We start from the raw sequence: 19,426 nt of genomic DNA on the forward strand, positions 1-19,426 counted from the left end.
TAAAAGAAGTAAATCCGTATCGCTGGAATCTGAAACAGCTCAATCATAAAGTTGCCTCAAAAGTTGCTCGATACGCTTTCCTTTCCAGAAATAAATTTATTTCATAAAACTTTCCTTTTCGAGGTCTTTGGGAAGAGGGAGAAGATCTTCAATGGATGAATTCAATGCGCCAATAAGAATTAAGTGAGTTAGATGTTCGAAGATTGAATTAGGTTCAATGAGTTTATTTTCAGTAGAAGGAAACAAAGAAGTTCTGTCTATATTATAGGAAATGCTGAAATATTAGTTGTGTCAGGATTCTTAATTAATAATTTTAATGAATACTCAGTAAATTCGATGAGAGTTCTTTAAAGCATTAACAGATTTGTCTGCCAATGAACGGGGACGTAACGAGGGGAATTTCAAAGAGGCCGCACATTGAAAAAAATTGTGATTGTAAATTTAGAAGTGTTTTGCCAGGAAAAAGTTTTGTGTCTCATTTTGTTTTGTGCCAATACACAACTTTCTGTCATATCGCAGGTTTTCCTTTGTTTCATTTGTAACACTCAATGAACATATGAATTTAATACGTGCATGAATAAATATACCGATTTTTAAGCAAAAAATATTTTTGTTTAAAACCCATATAGGTGTCAAATTTACTTCATTGTTTTACAAAACTCTATAGGACTTCAAACAATTGAATGTAAAAAATGAAAATGTAATGCGATTTACAATCAGTGGGGGGAAATTATGTCGTATTGTGTAAACGCTATCCAATCAGTTTTTAACAGATCAAGCCAGCATATGAAACTATATACATTGAGTTAAGTAATTTATACTTTTACACAAAATAAAAACCTTTTTTTAGTATAAATCTGCGATAAAGGCGTGCATTAGCAAAAGCGTCTTTTATGAGATATAGATTATTTAATGTCTCATAGTACTGAAATGTTTGTTTCACTGCAAGTTGCGCTTACTAAAACCTTTGATTAAAATTTTAAACAAGAGTTATGTTTTGTGCTAATGCATTAAGAATATATTACTATATACAGTGTGATTTTTTCTGTTGGCTACATAGCGTTTATTTTTTAATCCAAAAATCCACGTTACTTGGCTCACATAGAATTAGAAAAATACATATCGTTGAATTTATGATACGCAGGGAGAAAAATATTCGTATGCCCTGAGGAGTAAAAGTTTTCTATTCCGCAGAGATTTTTTTAAAGGCACGTTATAGACAAAAATCTATTAATTTAATTGCCTCATGTAGGTTACCTTTATTTTTATGTTTTCACAATTTTATTACAAGTATACATAGGTGGTCGAAGTGATATAGTAAGGTGATAATAAGAAGTAACATAATCTGTTTCAGTCCGCTGAGTAACAGTTATATTTTTTCTTTTCAGGAACAGAAATACGACGAGATGTAACCGGCAGCAATAAGTCTCCAACTATGGATGTTCGATGGTCCGACTTGTTCCGCCTCGCTTTTATCCTCTGTTCTTTCCACTTCACGTCCACGTTCAAACAAGGTAGGTAATAAGAACGTTTTTATCTTGTTAATTATTGTCATTTGGGGTTTTCACCATTCAACAGGACAAACCTTTAGTTTCGTGGGAAATTAGTTAAAAAAATTGAAATAAAATAGAAAACTTTAGTGTTACGAACCTGGTTTTTTTGGACTAGTATGTAATACAGGGTGACTGGGAATGCCGCCAATAGCGGACACAGAACTTACGTATAGAGGACTTCAATAAAATCCATTTTTCAGATACACTTTTCTTCCGATGCTTGCGGTTGTGGTAATGTTGGCCTCAAGAAATGTCTTAAATAAATAATTCTGTATTTCAACCATACGTTAACATATAGCAACTAACTTGTGAAAATCTATATCTTTTATTGATATCTTTAGTTGATAAAAGTGTAAACAGAATGGCGGCTCAAGAAGGGGCGACTTGGGGATTTGGTGAGCCTTAAAATGTTTATGATTTTCTTTTAACTTCAATTTAGTATACAGATTCTACAAAAAAATCCATGGATCTACGTCCCGTTGTATCAACAATTCTTAATCGTTTTTGAAATTTATCTGTCTACAACGCGCTCTTCGTTCCTTGTGTTCTCTATATAAGCGTGTCTTCCAGCATTCATTTTGGGTCAAGAGAACCCATTTCCCGAGCTCTCCGTTCAACATTAGCAAATGTTTGGCGACTTAGAATAATATGATTAGGAAATCTCTTCGGTGTTCCTCTATACTTCTGTGGCAATTACCCTCGGAAAACCCCAACCCCAAAAGCATATCAGCTTGTCTATTAAATGAAAATTTTCCAGCCCTTTTTACCTCCATCTATCGTTCTATTTAATCAGTTTTGACCCGTTTCACAAAATCGTGATATTTTTGCGAAAAATTGACAAGATTAAAAAAGTATAAAATTGAGTTTGCAATGAAACTGGTAGACCTTAATTGTAAATTAAATTTGGGTTCAGACAATTTGGAAAATTTCAAGGGTTCACTCCAAAGTCACCCTTGCTTATGGTTGCAATCATTTCAATTTTCTGCCAATGAAAATAGTCAATCAAAAAACATTTTCAAACTTTCCTAGTTCTATGTTAGGGTGTTGGTGAACCGAAGAATTTTATCGAGGTTGTTAAAACATTTTTTGAGATAAATATTTCAGCAACCGCAGATATGTGAAACAAATTTCATATGAAAAATAAGTTTATTTTGGGTTCGTCTACGAACAACTGTTCTGTGTCCATTGCTTGCCAGGCACCGTGTATACATATACAAACTTCGTCTAAATTACCAAGTCACAAAATAATATCCATGATAATTTCAAGCCCAAAGACACGTATGTTACACGGTCGTGTTTGGAATATAATTAGTGAGGCCTCAGTAGAAAAGGCAGGAGCAGCAAGAGAAATCCATTTGCCTATGAATGTCTTATGGAGATGCTGTATCCATAATTAATTACCAAGCAGACACGCAACCATCGTTAATTTCTATTTTGGAGAACAATCTATTTTCATCGTATTAATCCACCTTTTCGGGTTGCGAACGCTATGGTTTGAGGAATTCGCTGGTTCCCTTTCTTTTGTGCTCGGCATTGAGTAATGAAGTGTTTGTTTTTGGAGTTTTAAACCGCCAGATTTCGGATAATGGATCCAACGACCGGTATTGTGGTCTATATGTTAAATTAGTTTCCTGTGTAAGTGATTGTTTCTCAATGCATTACTTGATTGAACGCCTTAATGCAAAATATTCATAAGACATAAATCCAGTGGGTGCCAGAGCGTACGAAAGATATACATATTCAATATCAAATAGGTTTAAGAAATAAACGACCCTTAAAATATTTCGAAATTTTTTTGTTTGTTGTAATTTTTCAATGTTAGGTTGTCGTAATTTAGGAAATTTGTACCCTGAATTGCCTCAATGGGACACTGGGTTATGGCAATAGCTTTAGTATCTCCTGAGAATAACACTTTCAACTCCCAATTTAACACAATAGATACGAAAGTGTATTTAATATTTTCTGATAAAACGGTTTGGAAGAAAGTATTTTTTCCCCTTTTTTTTGACCTAAAGAAAACGACTAAATGATCGAAATCTTGAAAATTTATATAGTCGGTTTTTTGACGAACTAATGGAGAGACTGCATAAAATCAAGCTCAAATTAGTCGTCTCGGTGAGTTATACAGGGTGATATTGAATAAGTGCCCGATGTTTCACTGGGCGATTTTTCAAGTAGTTTTAAGACGAAAAGTTCTTATAAACATGTACCCTACCTCGTTTATTTTTCAAGATACAAAGTATTAAAGTTGAAAAAATAATTCACATATTTATCGACATCTTTCGATCCCTTACAGGCAATTTTACGAAATTTCGTATCCAGCGGTTTTTGGGATGTGAAATTCAAATTTATCAATCAGTTAGTTGTCTATCTTCTGGACGACGTCACAAACGACTATTAGGACACTTTAATTCTTGTTCGATGGGTTTCTGAAAGAACCTAAATTAAAAATGTAAGGTGTAAAAGAAAAAAAAAGTCGAAGTAAACTTGACACATATAAATGTAATCTATAAGTTTGAAAAAAACGACTATAATTATTTGTTATTTTCTGTGGCTAACAAGCAAGATAGTAATTTATTTTAATACTTTTGGAGAATTACCATGCATGATCAGCTTTTGATGCCTTTTTCTCGGAAACTCTTACTTTTAACGACGGCAATAAATTATACTTTTTTTAATAGATAAGCAAAAAAATATATTTTCAACTTGAAAGTGGTGTACAGTGTAGCACAAAAAGCTGCTGCTGTTTGAAAGTATTCCAGTAGACGCTTGTGGCACATTCTAGAAAGAACAGTATAACTTAATAATTTTAAATTTTTCATCTCAAAAAACTTCCACATACGAAAGGTCATAAATTTAGCTGGAAGGAATTGAAAAATACCAAAAAAATACCTGACTTATTTTTTCAACTTTGACACGCCGTATCATGAAAACTAAACGAAACTATAGTCCGTCTTGCGAATGTATATATTCGTGTAAACAAACCATAGGTGTGATCCCTGAATTGATCGGCGCTGATTGGTTGATTGTGTCGTCCGAGCGACCGGTATTTCACAAGGGCGACGGCGTTTCACAGGGTTGAATTTGTTTCATTTTGAATGGCGAATGTTTATTGCAAACATTACAAGGTGGATAGTAATTTAGCTGATAATGACTTGTTGGTGCACTAGACTCTAGTTTTAACAGTCGTTCAGAAACATAATTTATTAAATGAGCTTGTTTAAAAAACTTTTTCAGTATAATAATTACCTGACTACGGTTCTGTTCAATACATTCGTCTTGAGCAGATCACGTGAACGTGGCGGGTATTTGTTTACATAGATATTTCATCTTCGTAAGACGGAGTATAGGACACATGTTTATAAGAATGATCCATCTTGAAACTACTTGAAAAATCACCTCGGAAAATATCACACCTATTTAACGACACCCTGTATACATCGCGAGTTTTCTTATATGCCCAGTATAGAGGTTTGGTAATTAGCAGAGTTAGAAAGTTGATTAAATTCGCGCAAACATTTGTAATTTTAGAGAAGCAATTTCCTCAAACTGCATTTTCGGGGTTCCACGAGTTCAGTTAAAGCTATCGTGGTTCAACATAGGATCCATGTAAGGCGATTAAACCGGAAAGCGGCATCTCAAAACTATCTAAATTTTCCTGAAAATGTCCTCAAAGAGGGACGTACCTATATTTTGCCACATTTCGAACTTTGACCGTCGATATCGAAATGAGTTACGATGTAAAAGTGAATATGATCTGAGGCCCATAACAATGGAAAAGAGCGGAAAAAATCCAATGAAATTTCAGAGTTCCGCTTACGATGGCTTATCTATGCAGCTCGGGGATGATTGATTTTAGTTCATTCTTGAGGGTATTTGCTCCACGGATTCTTGAGATATTAGAACCATGGTAATTTATATCTAAATTAATAGGTAGCTAGTCAATTTGCGCCACAGGAATGTAAGACAGCCACTGCTTACTAGAGGAAAGATTGGTGTGCTGAAGGCTCCCTTAAATTCTTTTGTGTCTTACAAAGCATCATCACCAATTTTCCCCTCGGTAGAGACTCTTTTTCACATCCAACTGATCACTCTTTCCTATGTACTAATCCAAAACATTCTTAACCGAGGATAAAAGCCTGTGGACAGCCGGCCAACTTTTTTTCTCACAGATTTGAGATTGTTCGTTCCGTGATTAATTGTTTCAACATGATTTCTTGCAGGCTTCCTTCGGATTAGAGTTCGTGGGGCTATTTTTTTATATTCGGCGACTTATCCAATCAATCTGTTATCGTCCAATAAATCTGTCCGTCCATTTGAGCCTCGTCGTTCGCGTTAAGCCTCTGTTTTCAGACGTGCAAAGCCCGCAGGGTAAAACACCCGCTTGTCCAGGGTCGATGAAATCACGTGTGCGGATTAAGCTCCTATCCGATTATTGTACTGTACACTTTCTTTGATACACTTTTCACTCTGTTTTAGATTGAAATGACATCACCCCGCAAACTCGGCACATATTTATTTTCAGGGTTCCAGGGAAATGCGAGCAGCAATGTCGATTTCCAGCATTGACTTTGTCACTCTGTCAAAGCAAATATTCATCCTATCTGTAGATTTGCGGATCGGTTCGTTTCGGTTTATGGCTTCGAATGATTTAAAGGCAGATCCCCAATGTGTGGTTGGAAATACGCTTGTCACTCCCACGAGACGCTCGTCCAATCGGAGATACGGTTACATTCAGTGAAATTAATGAATTATGAGCTGGCCCAGTTTTTGCCTTTCAATGTAAGAGCGTGTATTTTTAATGAGACTGCCCGCAAACGCTTAGGAAACAAATGACTTGTAATATGCCCTCGATTAGCTTTTGTATCCCTGAAGGGTCGAGCTCAGTCCCCCCGTCTTGAAGTGACTGCACTGTACTTGACGTGCCGGTAAAATATGATGCTTATACTATTATTCCTAGTTTATTGTATATCTTTTGACAAGTCGAGTTCCATTTATTACCGTGCTCTTCTGATTCTTTTGTAATGAGAAATTAATCTGCCCCGTCTAGCCGGCAAAACCGCACATTTTCGAACCAAAAACCGAGGGTGGCACAAATGTACCCAAACATTAATAACTCGGCACAAAGTTGGAATTGCATGCCTGCATCGTTCATTTCGCTTTCATTAAACCAAAATTTGCCTCTCGCCTGTTTTGCTTATATTGCTGACACAATAAGCTAAAAATCCTCATAAATTTATCAATCAATCTACACCCCGTAACAACACTCGCCTCAGCTTCGAAGCAGCATTATAAAAATTTCCATATTAAAAGTACCGTTTCTGATTCCGCCACAATCTTTAAGTGTTCGTTTTACATATGCACGAAGGGGACTTATAGATCTCATCCACTTAGACGGAAAATTCTGAGGGGTGTTAGGTCTCGAGGGGATGGAGAAAAATACCTTTAACAGCCGCCCGTTTCCTATAAAAGTATTTTTGGAATTGCTTTCTTTACATTTCGAAACCTGTTTAGTTTAGGAGTTTACGTGTTATTGTTTATAGAAACTTTTAACTATTAGTCGGGTTGCTAGGGACGCGACGTCGCAGCAGAGCTTAAATCTGAGTATTACAAGGGGCTCCCGCAAGGGGTGAGGGTAATGTCCGGTCAAATATTAACCCCAGGGGCCGGACAATGTTATAATCCCCAGTTTTAATGGGTAAAGGTTTAAATCACAGCTTTTGTAGGGCGTCGCTGTGTGTACTCCATTTAAAATTTACTACGCCGTAATGATCTGGAAAGGAGTATTTTGTGCTTTAGGTGTAGGCAATCAACCGAGCTATTTCCTTCTCTACGTTCCCAGTTCTTTCCCACATATTTAGTTAATTTCTGCATAAGTAGAGGAGAGCTGCAGTTTTTGTATTAACATACGCAAACCGACATCACTCGAAATAGATAGGAAAAGCTAACAGTGCGCATCTGGCCGCAGAGACAAAGCCTGACGGTTTTGATGAATATGGACTGACAATGTTGCTTAATAGGCATTACGAATGTCCATTATGCGGTGCAGTCTCATTGTTTGCGAGGGACGTGGGATATATAGGCGACACGCTATTTTTTCTGGCATTTGGGGGAGGCTTAATTGCCAGATACGTGCGTGGCAATTTGTTATAAAAAAAATCAGACAAAATTGATGGGTATAAGTGGAATCTGGAAATTCAGACTCAATTCATCATTCCTATTGGAAATTTGGTTAATTCCATATTGGTGCTGCATGATCTTCCAAATTTTATTACAAGATTGAGCAACTAATATAAGATATATAATACATACGTTTAAATTGTCGTGATATTTTTAAAAACCTTTCATCGAAAGATATGCTCACCTCGTATATTGATGTTTGATATCAAACCGTATATTTACATATTACAGAAATACAATGATCTTTTTTTTTTATTGGAAGTAGGTATTTTTTATTTTATTTTCGTCGACATTCTTAATATTTGTGTGGATTTTCAGTGGACAAGACATGTTCATTGTGATGACTGAATATGCCTGAGTTGGTAAACTTGGAATCGTCCATGAATATTTTATTATTATATTAGAAACGAAACGGAGAGTTATCCAAGAACGATACATCATTCAATCAGTTGATTTAGGGGAAGTTAGGGGAAGTACCCCGTTTTAAAATTACGAATAATTCTCAAAATATTCTTAAAAAATTATTTTTTTCTTCTCTAGAGCTTTGCCATCATTGTCACCTACAGTATCGTTTATATGTAGAGCACCTAATTAAAATTTTGAAATAAGTACGTTTCCAAAAAATATATTTTTCGTTTGCTCGAACAATATAAAAGTATAAATATATTTGCAGTACATTTTGTTTATGTCCTTTTTTTCAGACTATTTTGTTTCTTGTAGGGTTCACATCTAGAGCGACCAATTTGTTTATTTATATTATTGTATGATATCGACTTTGCTACGCACCATATTGATTGAAATGATTTTAAAATGTCAAGAGATGTTCATTTCTCACATCAGTTAAAAGGAAAAATATTTTAAAAATTTTACAGTAGTGACAAGCAGAGTAAATTGAAACATATTTAAAATTAAATAAGTTAATAATATCAAGGGTAATTTCTATCTTTAAAAATAGAGGAGTCTTAGGTGAATCTCCGAAGTGTGAATGAAAACGACAAACTGAGTGATGGACAGAAGTGATAAAGGATGTACAGAAAAATTAAATGGTTTTCCGTCCAGGATCCGTTGAAGACTGTAAGTCGCATACAACAAGAGTTATGTGTCTCAGTTTCGTTGAATACCATAAAACGAGAATTAAGAAGCACTGCTTTATATAAGAGATAATCGGTAGAAAAGCCGTTTATATAAAAAAAAATACAAAGACTAGAGTGCGTTTTGCGAACAAGCATGTGATGTCATAAGGTCATATGAAACCTGGAAAATTCTCCTTTTCTTAAATGTAAGTCGATTTAAACTGTTTCAAATTAGACGGAACTTTCTAGGTCAGAAGATCAATAAATGAATGATTTAATTAAAAATATGTATATTTAATTAACGGTTAAACATGGAGGTGGTGATATTAAGGTTTGGGGGTGTTACAGAGGGTTTGGCATGGGTTGATTAGTAAAAATTTATGGCATTATAGATTGATATGTTTACAAAAATACTGTAGAAAATCACTTGCTTCCTTGAACAGATGAAAATATGACCCTTCGGTGGATGTTCCAAAGCGACAATGACCCGAAGCACGCCTCCAAATTAATTATAGACTTGTTAACCGTACATAACGTAGATGGGATGATTTGACTGTCTCAAAGTCTTGATGTGAATCCAATAGAAAACCTTTGGGATGAAATTGACAGGAGAATTCATGAAAAAAGAATAGAAAATAAGCGGATTTGTTCAAAGAAGTTAAAAATATTTGGAACTAAATATCTGAATAGTATATTGAAACATTATTAAAGAGTACGAACAATAGATATTGGGAAGTAATTAAAAATAAGGAATATGCTAATAGATAATAAATAAAAGATTCAGTTGTAGGAGAAAATATAAAAAATGTTTTAGTTGCTCCATTTTTGCCCCATATATTTAAGAATATATTTTTATTTAGAGATTAAAAACATTTAACAAATAAAATTCAACATAATATATTTATTTTTAATTTTAATTAATAATTTTGTAATAGATTATATCAAATTCATGTTGTTATGAAAAAAAAAATCGAATTTAAAAAGGTGTTCTGCATATGAGCGATAGTGTATATTGTCCTACAATTTTCAACATGCAATTTCGTGATTTTCATGGTGTTTTCTGAGGAAAACGTCTCAAATTGCAAATCCAAGTCCTTGATCCTTGTTAAGCAGTTCGTGAGATCTCTTCTCAAGATTAACATTTGCGTCTTTGTGTGTCAAAATATATATGTACAAAGAAAAATAAGAAACAGGAAATACATTGTGAAACCCAAACGTCAACATCCCCTCGGGGTAGTTTTAGGCCCGTGTATCACTTCCAGTTACGGTTTTTAGATTTTCTGCACTGTTTCAAGTTTTATAAAATAAAATTGCCATGGACAATTTTAAACCTCACCAGGCATTTTAAAGATGCAAGGGATTTCTGCATAAGCGAACAAAAACTTGGTGAAATAGAACTTAATATTTCATTATTTCCCTTTTTGAACGTATTTGTTTTAAAGTGACTTGATCAAACTTGATTGAATTGAGTAATTTCAATTGATTGTAATCTGGCCCAACTTTTCGCCTGCTTAATCTGAATTACTCTAAGCAACCTAAATTGACTTCGGTAATCATCTGATGATATCTAGTTTATTTAACATTTAACTGAAACTTTTATCAGTATTTTGATAGCTTTAGTCGGTGCACTCAGACCTTAAATTCCGCTTGGCAAGAGCACTATATAAAAGAGGGGCCTCCGGGTCTCTAGTGGGCAATATTTGATTGTCGTCCCCGATGGGGCTCGTTTATATTCCTGCTACGTAACAAGCTTATCCTAGGTCAAAGTCGTCCCGGCAGATGTCTTAGTCATGCAACTACTTTGCGATTTAAATGAGGAAACCACCAAACCAATTCTTTTTGTGTGAATTGATTCCTTTTTTTTTTTAAATGGCACGCCAGACCTTTTTTTCTTCATGACTTCACAATGCTTATGAATATTTCAGAATGGAATAGAAATTTGGAATCATAGTAATCCGTAGTTTTTTCATGCAAACACTTATTAAAACTGCATTTTATCTTGAATTATAATTTTGTAACAGAAATTTGAATGATCTGTGCTATAAAAAGTCAGTTTGTGGCTTTCATACTTATCAGGATAAATTGTCGTTTTCTCAACTTTTTATATATTATATTTTTCCTAAAAATCCGCAAGAAGGAAGCTGCTCTCTTAGTTTATGGCAGTATACTAGCTTCTAATTTATAATAATAATATATAAAAGAATTTCATTCGAGCCAGGAGAAAGAAAGAAGAAATTTGTAGTTTCTCAGATTTAAAAACAAAAATTTTATATTCCTCATTTTCTTTTCTCCTTAAAATGTCCTCGAAATGCTGCCCTAGTTGGTGAGTGCATGACAATCCATTAAACTATAACTTTTAAACGTAATTTTGGCGTATTTGAGCTCTAGAAAAGCAAGTACTGTGGCTTGGGTATAATAATATAATTTTAATGAATTCCGCCAAAAAGCACGGTCTTTGTAGACGAAATTCAATTTTTCGCAGATTTCTTTACCTATAACAACAAACAAGCCACCTTGCTTCCCAACTTTCTGAATTTAGCAATCTCGACTTACGAACTATTTACATTTCCGAGATTCAGATTTTCTTGCGATTTCCAATTTTTCCAGTGCGGTTAAATCTGACTATCACATTTACAATCAGTTTTAAGTTTGTTAAGTACCCAAAATAATCATTCGACACAACAACTTTAAGAGAATCGAAAGTCATGTTTTACTAGTTTTAGAGATTCGACACACATGGAATTCATAAGGTAATAATTTGGCCCAGAAATTAGAAAAAATAGATTATTTTTGCCATAGCAGCCTATAGAAAACGACATTGTAATATCTCCTCAAGTTTCTGACATGCAGCGGCTCTATGCTGAGGTGCTATTTCACACTAGAGATTGGATTTTAACCGGTTTATGTTTCTTTTGATTTTTTTTTAGACATTTTCTCAGTTTCTCTTGCAGACGTGCTTCATAATTTTTAAATCCACTGTGGCTAGTAATCCTTATTTTTCTCAAACAAAGGATGGTCCTGCTTCTTCATCCCCACACGTTTTCCATCTAGACCACGCGAGCGGAAGGGCGAAATGAAACTTCGCACCATTATTTCCCTTTAGGGCAGCATTAGGTCCTTTGCGTCACTCTCAACAGCGCTTTTCACATTTTTCGTCATTGTTCCAGAATAACGAAGCGACTTCGCCCCTGGCTTTTAGAAGTTTTTACTTGACGTTTTCCCATTATAGATGGAGTGATATAAACTTTTAAATTACTAGTATGAGCGGCAATAAATTGGGCCCTTCTTTGTACGTACGTATGGTATTTTAAGAGGAGAAATCCAGTTAGGGACACATATTTTCCATGTAATGGTAAAATGTTCAGGATAAATTGGCAATGTTAACAGTGTTTTCTAAATTTAAGCGTACTGCGTTGTTCTCAGCCAAAGCAAGTTTTATGTGCAACTACATAAAACGCAACTAAGTGGACAAAGAGTTTTTTGCTTCAACTAATTCGCACATCTACTTTTATGGCTCTATAAAGTGCCTTTCGAGATGGAGCTGAAAGGAAGTTACTCCCAGTGGGATACGTCGTGCAATTAGGATGCCGTGGAAGGGGTTGAGATAAGAATTGCCCGGAGAAAGACATTTTTAGATTGAGAATTAATAAAAATAATCTTTATGCAATCTCTCAAAGGGTATTTTCTCTTACGAGGCTTATTCTCTAATGTGCGAGGTTTGAACTAATAGACAAAAGCAAAGGAAAAGTAAATTCGATTTCAACCTAATGTATTTTCCGTTTTTGGGGCTTATAGTGTTTTATTGGGGGACATAATAAAAGGGAAAATGAAAAGCCGCCATTTTTGCTGTTAGGGTAATGTGGGGTTTTAAAAATTAAGCGTTAAAGACCTCCATGAGCTCTACGACCAACGGTATATTATTTTTTGCCCCATGGCTAATAATAAAACTGCTATAACACCTTGAATACGAAGTGGCTCCAGCGACCCCAAATTGTCGCCCACTCAGACATAATTTAAATATGCTATTATTATGTTGTGTCCTAACACTAGGCTGACAGAATAATACTATGAGCGTAATGTTACTGCTTTATTTTTATTTTCAGATTAAATTTAATTATTTTCCTCGACTTTTTGGGAATATTGGATGTCCAAGCCGAGAAATAAATGACCATACAAATGAAGTGCAATAATAACGCGTCCATTCTGGCCATATACATCGTTCTACGGACACCTATTTTTCGATTCGCAGAAAAATATGTCCATTTCCGTGAAATATCCATTATAATTCCAATTTTAGGGGCTACGAAAAGCAATGGGCCTTGCAAATCGCGCAAAATTATGTGCGTACCATCCTCGCATATCTTTCAACTTATCGTTTTTTGGAAGATTTTGAAAATTATCATTTTAATTATCAGTTTCAGAAATTTGAAGACTCAAAAGGGATGTTTCATAGCTTGTTGGAGGTATTTTGAAATGCCAATCGCTATTCACGTGATTTTTCTTCATCTGTTAGGGATTTTTGAAAAACCTCAAGCCTGAAATCTTCAAGAGCACCGGCATATTATTAATCCCAGGAATCTGACGTCACAGTTCTCGGATATTTTGAATAGTCCTTACAAAATCTCAGTATTATATCAAAATAAAAACATAATATGAGGGTTGATTTTCTAAAAGTGAAAAATTTTAAATTTCTATCAGAGTTGTCGCGGATTTGATAAAAGTCCATAAAAACATCGAAGCCGAAAACATTTTTGAATAACTTTGCACATTCTAAATTTCTATAGGTACAGTGCGGAAATCATCAGGAGAATCTGGAAAAAATATCTTGTTTCACCTGACAATTTTGATTCACTCACTTTTGAACAGCCCCACTCAAAAGCCTGGTTATTCTAGCGTTGTTCTTGGTAACGTTGCTTTTTGTGAAAAGACGAAATAAGCATTATTCAGTGTTCAATTTGCATGGATCATGCTTACTGAACAGCACTCGGCTTCGAACGCAGCAGCTTTTATATTAACTACAATAAATACCGTTTCTTGATTTTGCGTTTCTTTAATAATAATAGCCTTGGTGATGATGCAGGTCCTTAGCAAAGGGCAAATGTTTACCTTAGCTAGTTTTAATTGAAAATAAGTTGCGATTTCACCGCTCGAACAATCCCTACCGATCTGTAAGGAGTTATTTCCAAATAGAATAGGAGAACAGATTACGAATCTTATTACCAAAATGCTGAAGGAAAAATTCTATAACCATTACAATATACGGACTTACGTGTGAGGAATTAGAAGAAATAAAATTGCTGCCTATGATCTTGGTGAACAGGAGAAGCGGTCAACTGCCTTGTAAACTTTTTTTTGAGGAGAAGTTAAGAGCCGCAAGAATTAAATGGAAGATTAAAGGCAAATATCAAATTTTTCGAAAAACTTACGAAGGAGGGGCAAAAAACCATTTTGTGTTCTTCGCGTGGAATGAAACCGTACAGAGAAACCGCATTCCTGTAAAGAGAGGCGTATTGCTAGTACCAGAAATTCTGAAAAGTAGAAAACATTTTCCACAGTTCTGGAGAAACTGAATAACCGGAGAGAATATGAAAGGAAGTAAGATAAGGTTTCCCGTAAGAGTCTTTCTCAAGGGAAATCTTATCCATATTGTAAGATTGAGAATGAAAAAGTAACCCTTTTCACAAAGCTCTCAAGAACAATTCGCCCCCAGGTGACTTATTCTCTAATGTGTAAAGTTTGAACTAATAGGCTGATATACTCGGAAAACTTGTTTATAACTGGGCTAAACACAACAACGTGTTTCCTAAATCATCAAAACTTACTAATTAGTTAGACTGTATGACAAGGTTCGGAATATTAGGGGCTGAAAACCACGTTGTGAGCCTCAAAAAACTCTCAGGTGGTATTGCGCAATAGACATGTAGAATATACATATTAAATCTGTCAAAAAGTAATTTAAATTCGGTGTGGTGTACACAGAGGTAGATAACAATGCAGTGGCACTTACATAGCTAATTAGATCGCCACTTTATCTTTGGGCCCATGGGGCAGGTTATCTGTAGCACCATCGGGAAAGTCAGTTTATGGGGCTATAAAATGGCGGCCATAAAGTACCTTAGGTAAAAACTCAAATTGGTCTGGTTACACGAGTGTCCGGGTTAATGGCTATGCATATTTTAGCTCTGGAATTAATATGGAATTTTTGGTTTTATTTCGACTCCGCTCTGCGAGAAAAAGATATATTTTTAGCTGCATGAATGTTGCTCCTATAAAGTTTACAGTGTTTGAATAAGGGAATAATTTACAGTTTTCTTAATGCAAATGCCATAGAAGTTAAATGCCAATCTTGGGGGTAGGCACTTTTAAATCCCTCAAAAGGTCTTCATTTACGTGAAATTTATATAGATAAGGCAGGGTCAGTGGCTTCCAAGCACCCCTCCCCCCCTCCTTTAAAGCAAACATTGATTTTAGCCGGTTTTTCCTATAAAGCGATCCCGAGTGGCAATTTCCAGCAAAATTTGATAAAAGTTTACCTCAGCTTTCGAGTGCACTTGCCCGCACGATTAATGGCCAAACTTTCCAGTTCTCTGTATTCATCTGTTGCCGATCGGAGATCGTCTATTATCGGGAATACCAAATGAGACTCTCTTCCTCATATTTAGCACCTTATATTCAGTAGGGTTATTATCTACAGTAGTGTTCCCAGGTATGAAGTTAAACCCACAATTTTTAAAGTTGTCCAACTCTAAACTTGCTTTTCCCTTGAGTTTCGCGCAGTAAAAATCGACTCAATGTGCTCTTAAAAGCAGCTTTTCTTGTCATATCAGGAGCGCAGTAAATAATTTTTGGAAACAAGTCTGAACACAAACTGGGTCGACGAGTGCCCTCTAAACATGGTGCTCAGCATAAATCATCTCGATACGGATCTGTCTAATAGCGATATTCCAGTTGCAGAGGTCCAGAACAAGACATGCATTTATGGCTGCCTCGTGGGGAAACACGCAGCCCACAACATGGACCTACAATTTCAAAATTAACCGAATTAGGAATTAGTACTCGGTTGATTTATGGTTGTTTATTTTGATTTGGATGAATTTGTTTATTGATTAAGAATACAAGGCGAGAGATATCCTGAGGTTAGCTCTATAGAGTACTATGTTATGTAGCTTTGCCAACAGGATAATTTCCATAGAAATGGTAAAATCACAGTCGAGGATTAATCAATTTCTCTACTTTCATGGAAATCCCCTTTGTGGTAAACTAACAGGGTATTTATACAAAGTAGCGCAGGGAGAAGCTTCCACTGTGAGTACCTTTTCTGTTGTTCTCCAAAGAAAAAAAAAACGCTAAAATATGTCAACTTTGATAGAGGTAAGTATATCATTTGGTGAAAAGTTGTCTTCGAAATGTCATTCTGCTACACTTGAAAACCACCCCTTTAAAATTTTCAAAATGGAAAAGGGGTTGTGTTGTACCTCGTTTAAGAGGTAATTTTATTCTTTCCATGGTCAAGCTTTTATTTTTTTATTTTTGTACATCGATCTGGTTTATATTAAAGAAAAACCAAATGATTTGATTTCAACCAAAAATGTTATTGTAATAAATTCCGTCCTATTAAAATGGTATGCCACTCTTAATATATCTAAGTTGCTAATAAAATTCAATGAGACTGCTTCCGTCCAAAATAAAAAAGACGAAACTGACCGCCCAATGAGAAATGATGGAGCCCAACTCACGGTTGTATGATATGTTCAAATGGATAACAGAATGTCTGTACGAAAGCGTTTCAAAAAGTACTGATCATAGAATTTTAAAAGAAGTAAAACTCCATCTTTATGTCATAAAACTAGTACAGGAATTAAAGGATGATTTCGACAATCAATTAGAATTGTGTGTATCTCTTAGTATCATGTTACATTTATAAAGGCATTTGTTGTATAATACTACATTTTCTGACGAATGTTCCTTTGATTCAAATGGTGAAGTTAACACATAACTGTTGTTACTGCAGTGACATCAATCCTCTTTTGTTCTGAAAGACCCATACTCAACAACCTCGCAAACTGAACGTATGAGGGGAGATTTTGGATTATCACATTGTTGGATAATTTTTCATTCCTAGAAACTTAAATGGAGAAAACACATCTACAGCTTCTACAAGACGCCATTACTGCCACGATAAATGAAATACTTGAACAAGATTCTTACCTCTTAGAACAAGAATTAGTTTTTTAACAGGATGAGGTGCCCCGACACTGCATTGCTGCTATCCGACAATTTCTAGATTACAAAATTCCTGAAACATGGATTGGTAGAAGCGGCCAGCGAGATCGCCTGACCTTACATCCTTAGATTTTTTTCTATAGCCACATTTGAAAATTAAAATCTGTAACGCACAATTTGATTCAATGAGACCTACAAAGTTAGATAATGTGCGACGATGTTTTGAGGATCAGTTGTACATGTGCATGGAAGTCAATGGAGATCACTTTCAACATTTCTTACTATAAAATAAATAAAATATCAATAAACATAATTAGAATCAAGTTATTTGGTTTTTGTTTCATTTCATCTACAAGATCGACGCACAAAAATAAAAAATAAAAGCTTGACCATAAAGAGAATAAAATTACCTTTTAAATGAGGCATAACACAACGTCCCTTTCAATTTAAAAGTTTCAAAGGGGTGGTTTCCAGTGGCAGAGGGATGACATTTAAAAAACAAGTTTTTCGTCAAATAATGTGCCCCTCCCGAGCAAAGTTGACGTGTTTTAACGTTATTCTTTTGTGGCAACGACCGAAAAAGTATTCAGGGTGGACGCTTTTTTCTGCCACACCCCGTATAGTGATCCGAAGAGTCTAAATATCAATGTGCAGTAAACTTTACTAATTCTAAAAATGTACAAAGCAATAAATTATCCTTAATTATTGATCAAGACTTTTAAAATTCCTTAAAACTCCAAGGAAATAAATACATTATTGATAATTTTAAATCTAAGCAATAGAACTAGAATAGTCTTCGGGAGTAGTTCAAACTGATGGTGTATGTTTTAGATTCTACATTTTCATGTATGTGAAATAGATCAATCAATTCATTAAATAACGGGCAATGGAGTAAAGATGATATGTTATAAGTAGCAGAATTGTTTTAACATGTCATATAGACGTCCCTCTTTCCAGTGCTATTCACTGGTTCAATCTGAACTAATCTGACGATTTCGAACTTCAGCAGTATTTTCTTGATTTTGAGAAATTTCCTTATTTTTTCCTTTTGATTTTGTCGAATATTTTCGTCAACATTACATATTTTTTCTCGTATTTGTGCATTTCCAGGACGGATGGAGCCGAATCATGATACTTGCGTTAAGAAGGCCATTGGAATTTGTTACGTCGATTTAGATATTAGTAGGGCTTCCGTTAATGGCAATTTAAAAGAACTTTCTCTATTCTCTGTGGCAAAATAGAAGAGCTTAGTTAGTGTAATCCTCAAAATACATTCGATTTGGTACCAAGACGTCCAATTCCGACAACAAAGGAAAACACTCTCGCCATAATGCAAACTTAAAGGAAACTGCAATAATAATTAGAAGCACTAAGCATATACGTGTTCCTAATTCCGACCAAAATTTCCTTCAAGGAAAATAGGTGCATATTTATTATTCACAAATTCTCTCTATAATTACCGCACTTAACAGTTTATTGTTTATTGCAGGAACCTGCTCTTTTCCTAAAAAATGGGAAGGTGCTTGGTTCCAGTCGGGAGTACGAACCCCGGTCATCGTTGAAGGGCCGCGACTCAGCACCAAGGGACGATGTTTGGGTTCCGATGGGGACAAATTCCTGATGGTGGACGAGTAAGTATCGTTTACAACCGGATCCAATAATCCATATATCACCGTCTACCGCTCACCCAATCCAGGAAAAGCCGGGCATGCAAATTTACAACTGCCGTTCCGCTCTGGAATACGTCTAAATTTAAAACACTTTATACCCCAAAATGGGTCGTTATTTCAATCGTATTTCGGCAATAATGTTCGAAAATGTGGAGCAATACCGTGTAAGCCAAACCTATAAATTTATCGTCTGTGGTCGACCTTGAACCGTATTTTATGTCCACTCGGTGTATATATCTTGGGAAGCTGCCAGTGTTGCAATGTACCTTTATTTATCTGTAATATATAAAAAATGTATATACAGGGTATTCCAAGTAAGCAGCCCACTGGATTTTTCGGTTTAAAGAAAAAAATTTATTGTTGCGATTTCGAGGTTCGATTGATGAGTATTCTTGCTTTGAACGTAAATGCTTTTTATTAACTGGACAGAAAACACAGTTACAATTTCCTGTGCCAATCGAAACTGGCACTTTTTTTATTAGCTCAAAATTTCATAGTTTTAATTTATTTTTAAAACATTCATAAAACGATTTTGTCCAAGCAATACTACTAAAATCGCTTTATTCTTCAAATTTTTTATATACTCTATAACTGACAACTTTTTATATTTGTATAGGGTAGTCGCTAAGGGTATTCTGATATTTAAAGAGCTGATATTCTGGATTGTTCTATGACGATAACGTCATATACATATTTGTCCTAAAATGAGTCTTCGAAGATACAAGAT

At 35.1% G+C, this 19,426-nt stretch overlaps 1 protein-coding gene across 3 annotated transcripts in view; it reads left to right on the forward strand.

Moving 5' to 3' along the window:
- Window positions 1-19,426, forward strand: part of aus (argus) — a 131,109-nt gene that overhangs the window by 76,268 nt on the left and 35,415 nt on the right. For 2 of the 3 annotated variants that reach the window (XM_066286370.1, XM_066286379.1), the window contains exons 2-3: window positions 1,389-1,514; window positions 18,519-18,660. In XM_066286370.1, coding sequence (XP_066142467.1) covers window positions 1,436-1,514; window positions 18,519-18,660 — 221 coding nt within the window. In that variant the 5' untranslated portion in view covers window positions 1,389-1,435. Of the gene's footprint in view, window positions 1-1,388; window positions 1,515-8,544; window positions 8,808-18,518; window positions 18,661-19,426 lie in introns of those variants that run through there. The other variant, XM_066286388.1, reaches the window with a different exon arrangement.

This window comes from Euwallacea fornicatus, chromosome 1 (assembly GCF_040115645.1).
Source record: "Euwallacea fornicatus isolate EFF26 chromosome 1, ASM4011564v1, whole genome shotgun sequence".
NCBI classification, from domain to species: Eukaryota; Metazoa; Arthropoda; class Insecta; order Coleoptera; family Curculionidae; genus Euwallacea; species Euwallacea fornicatus.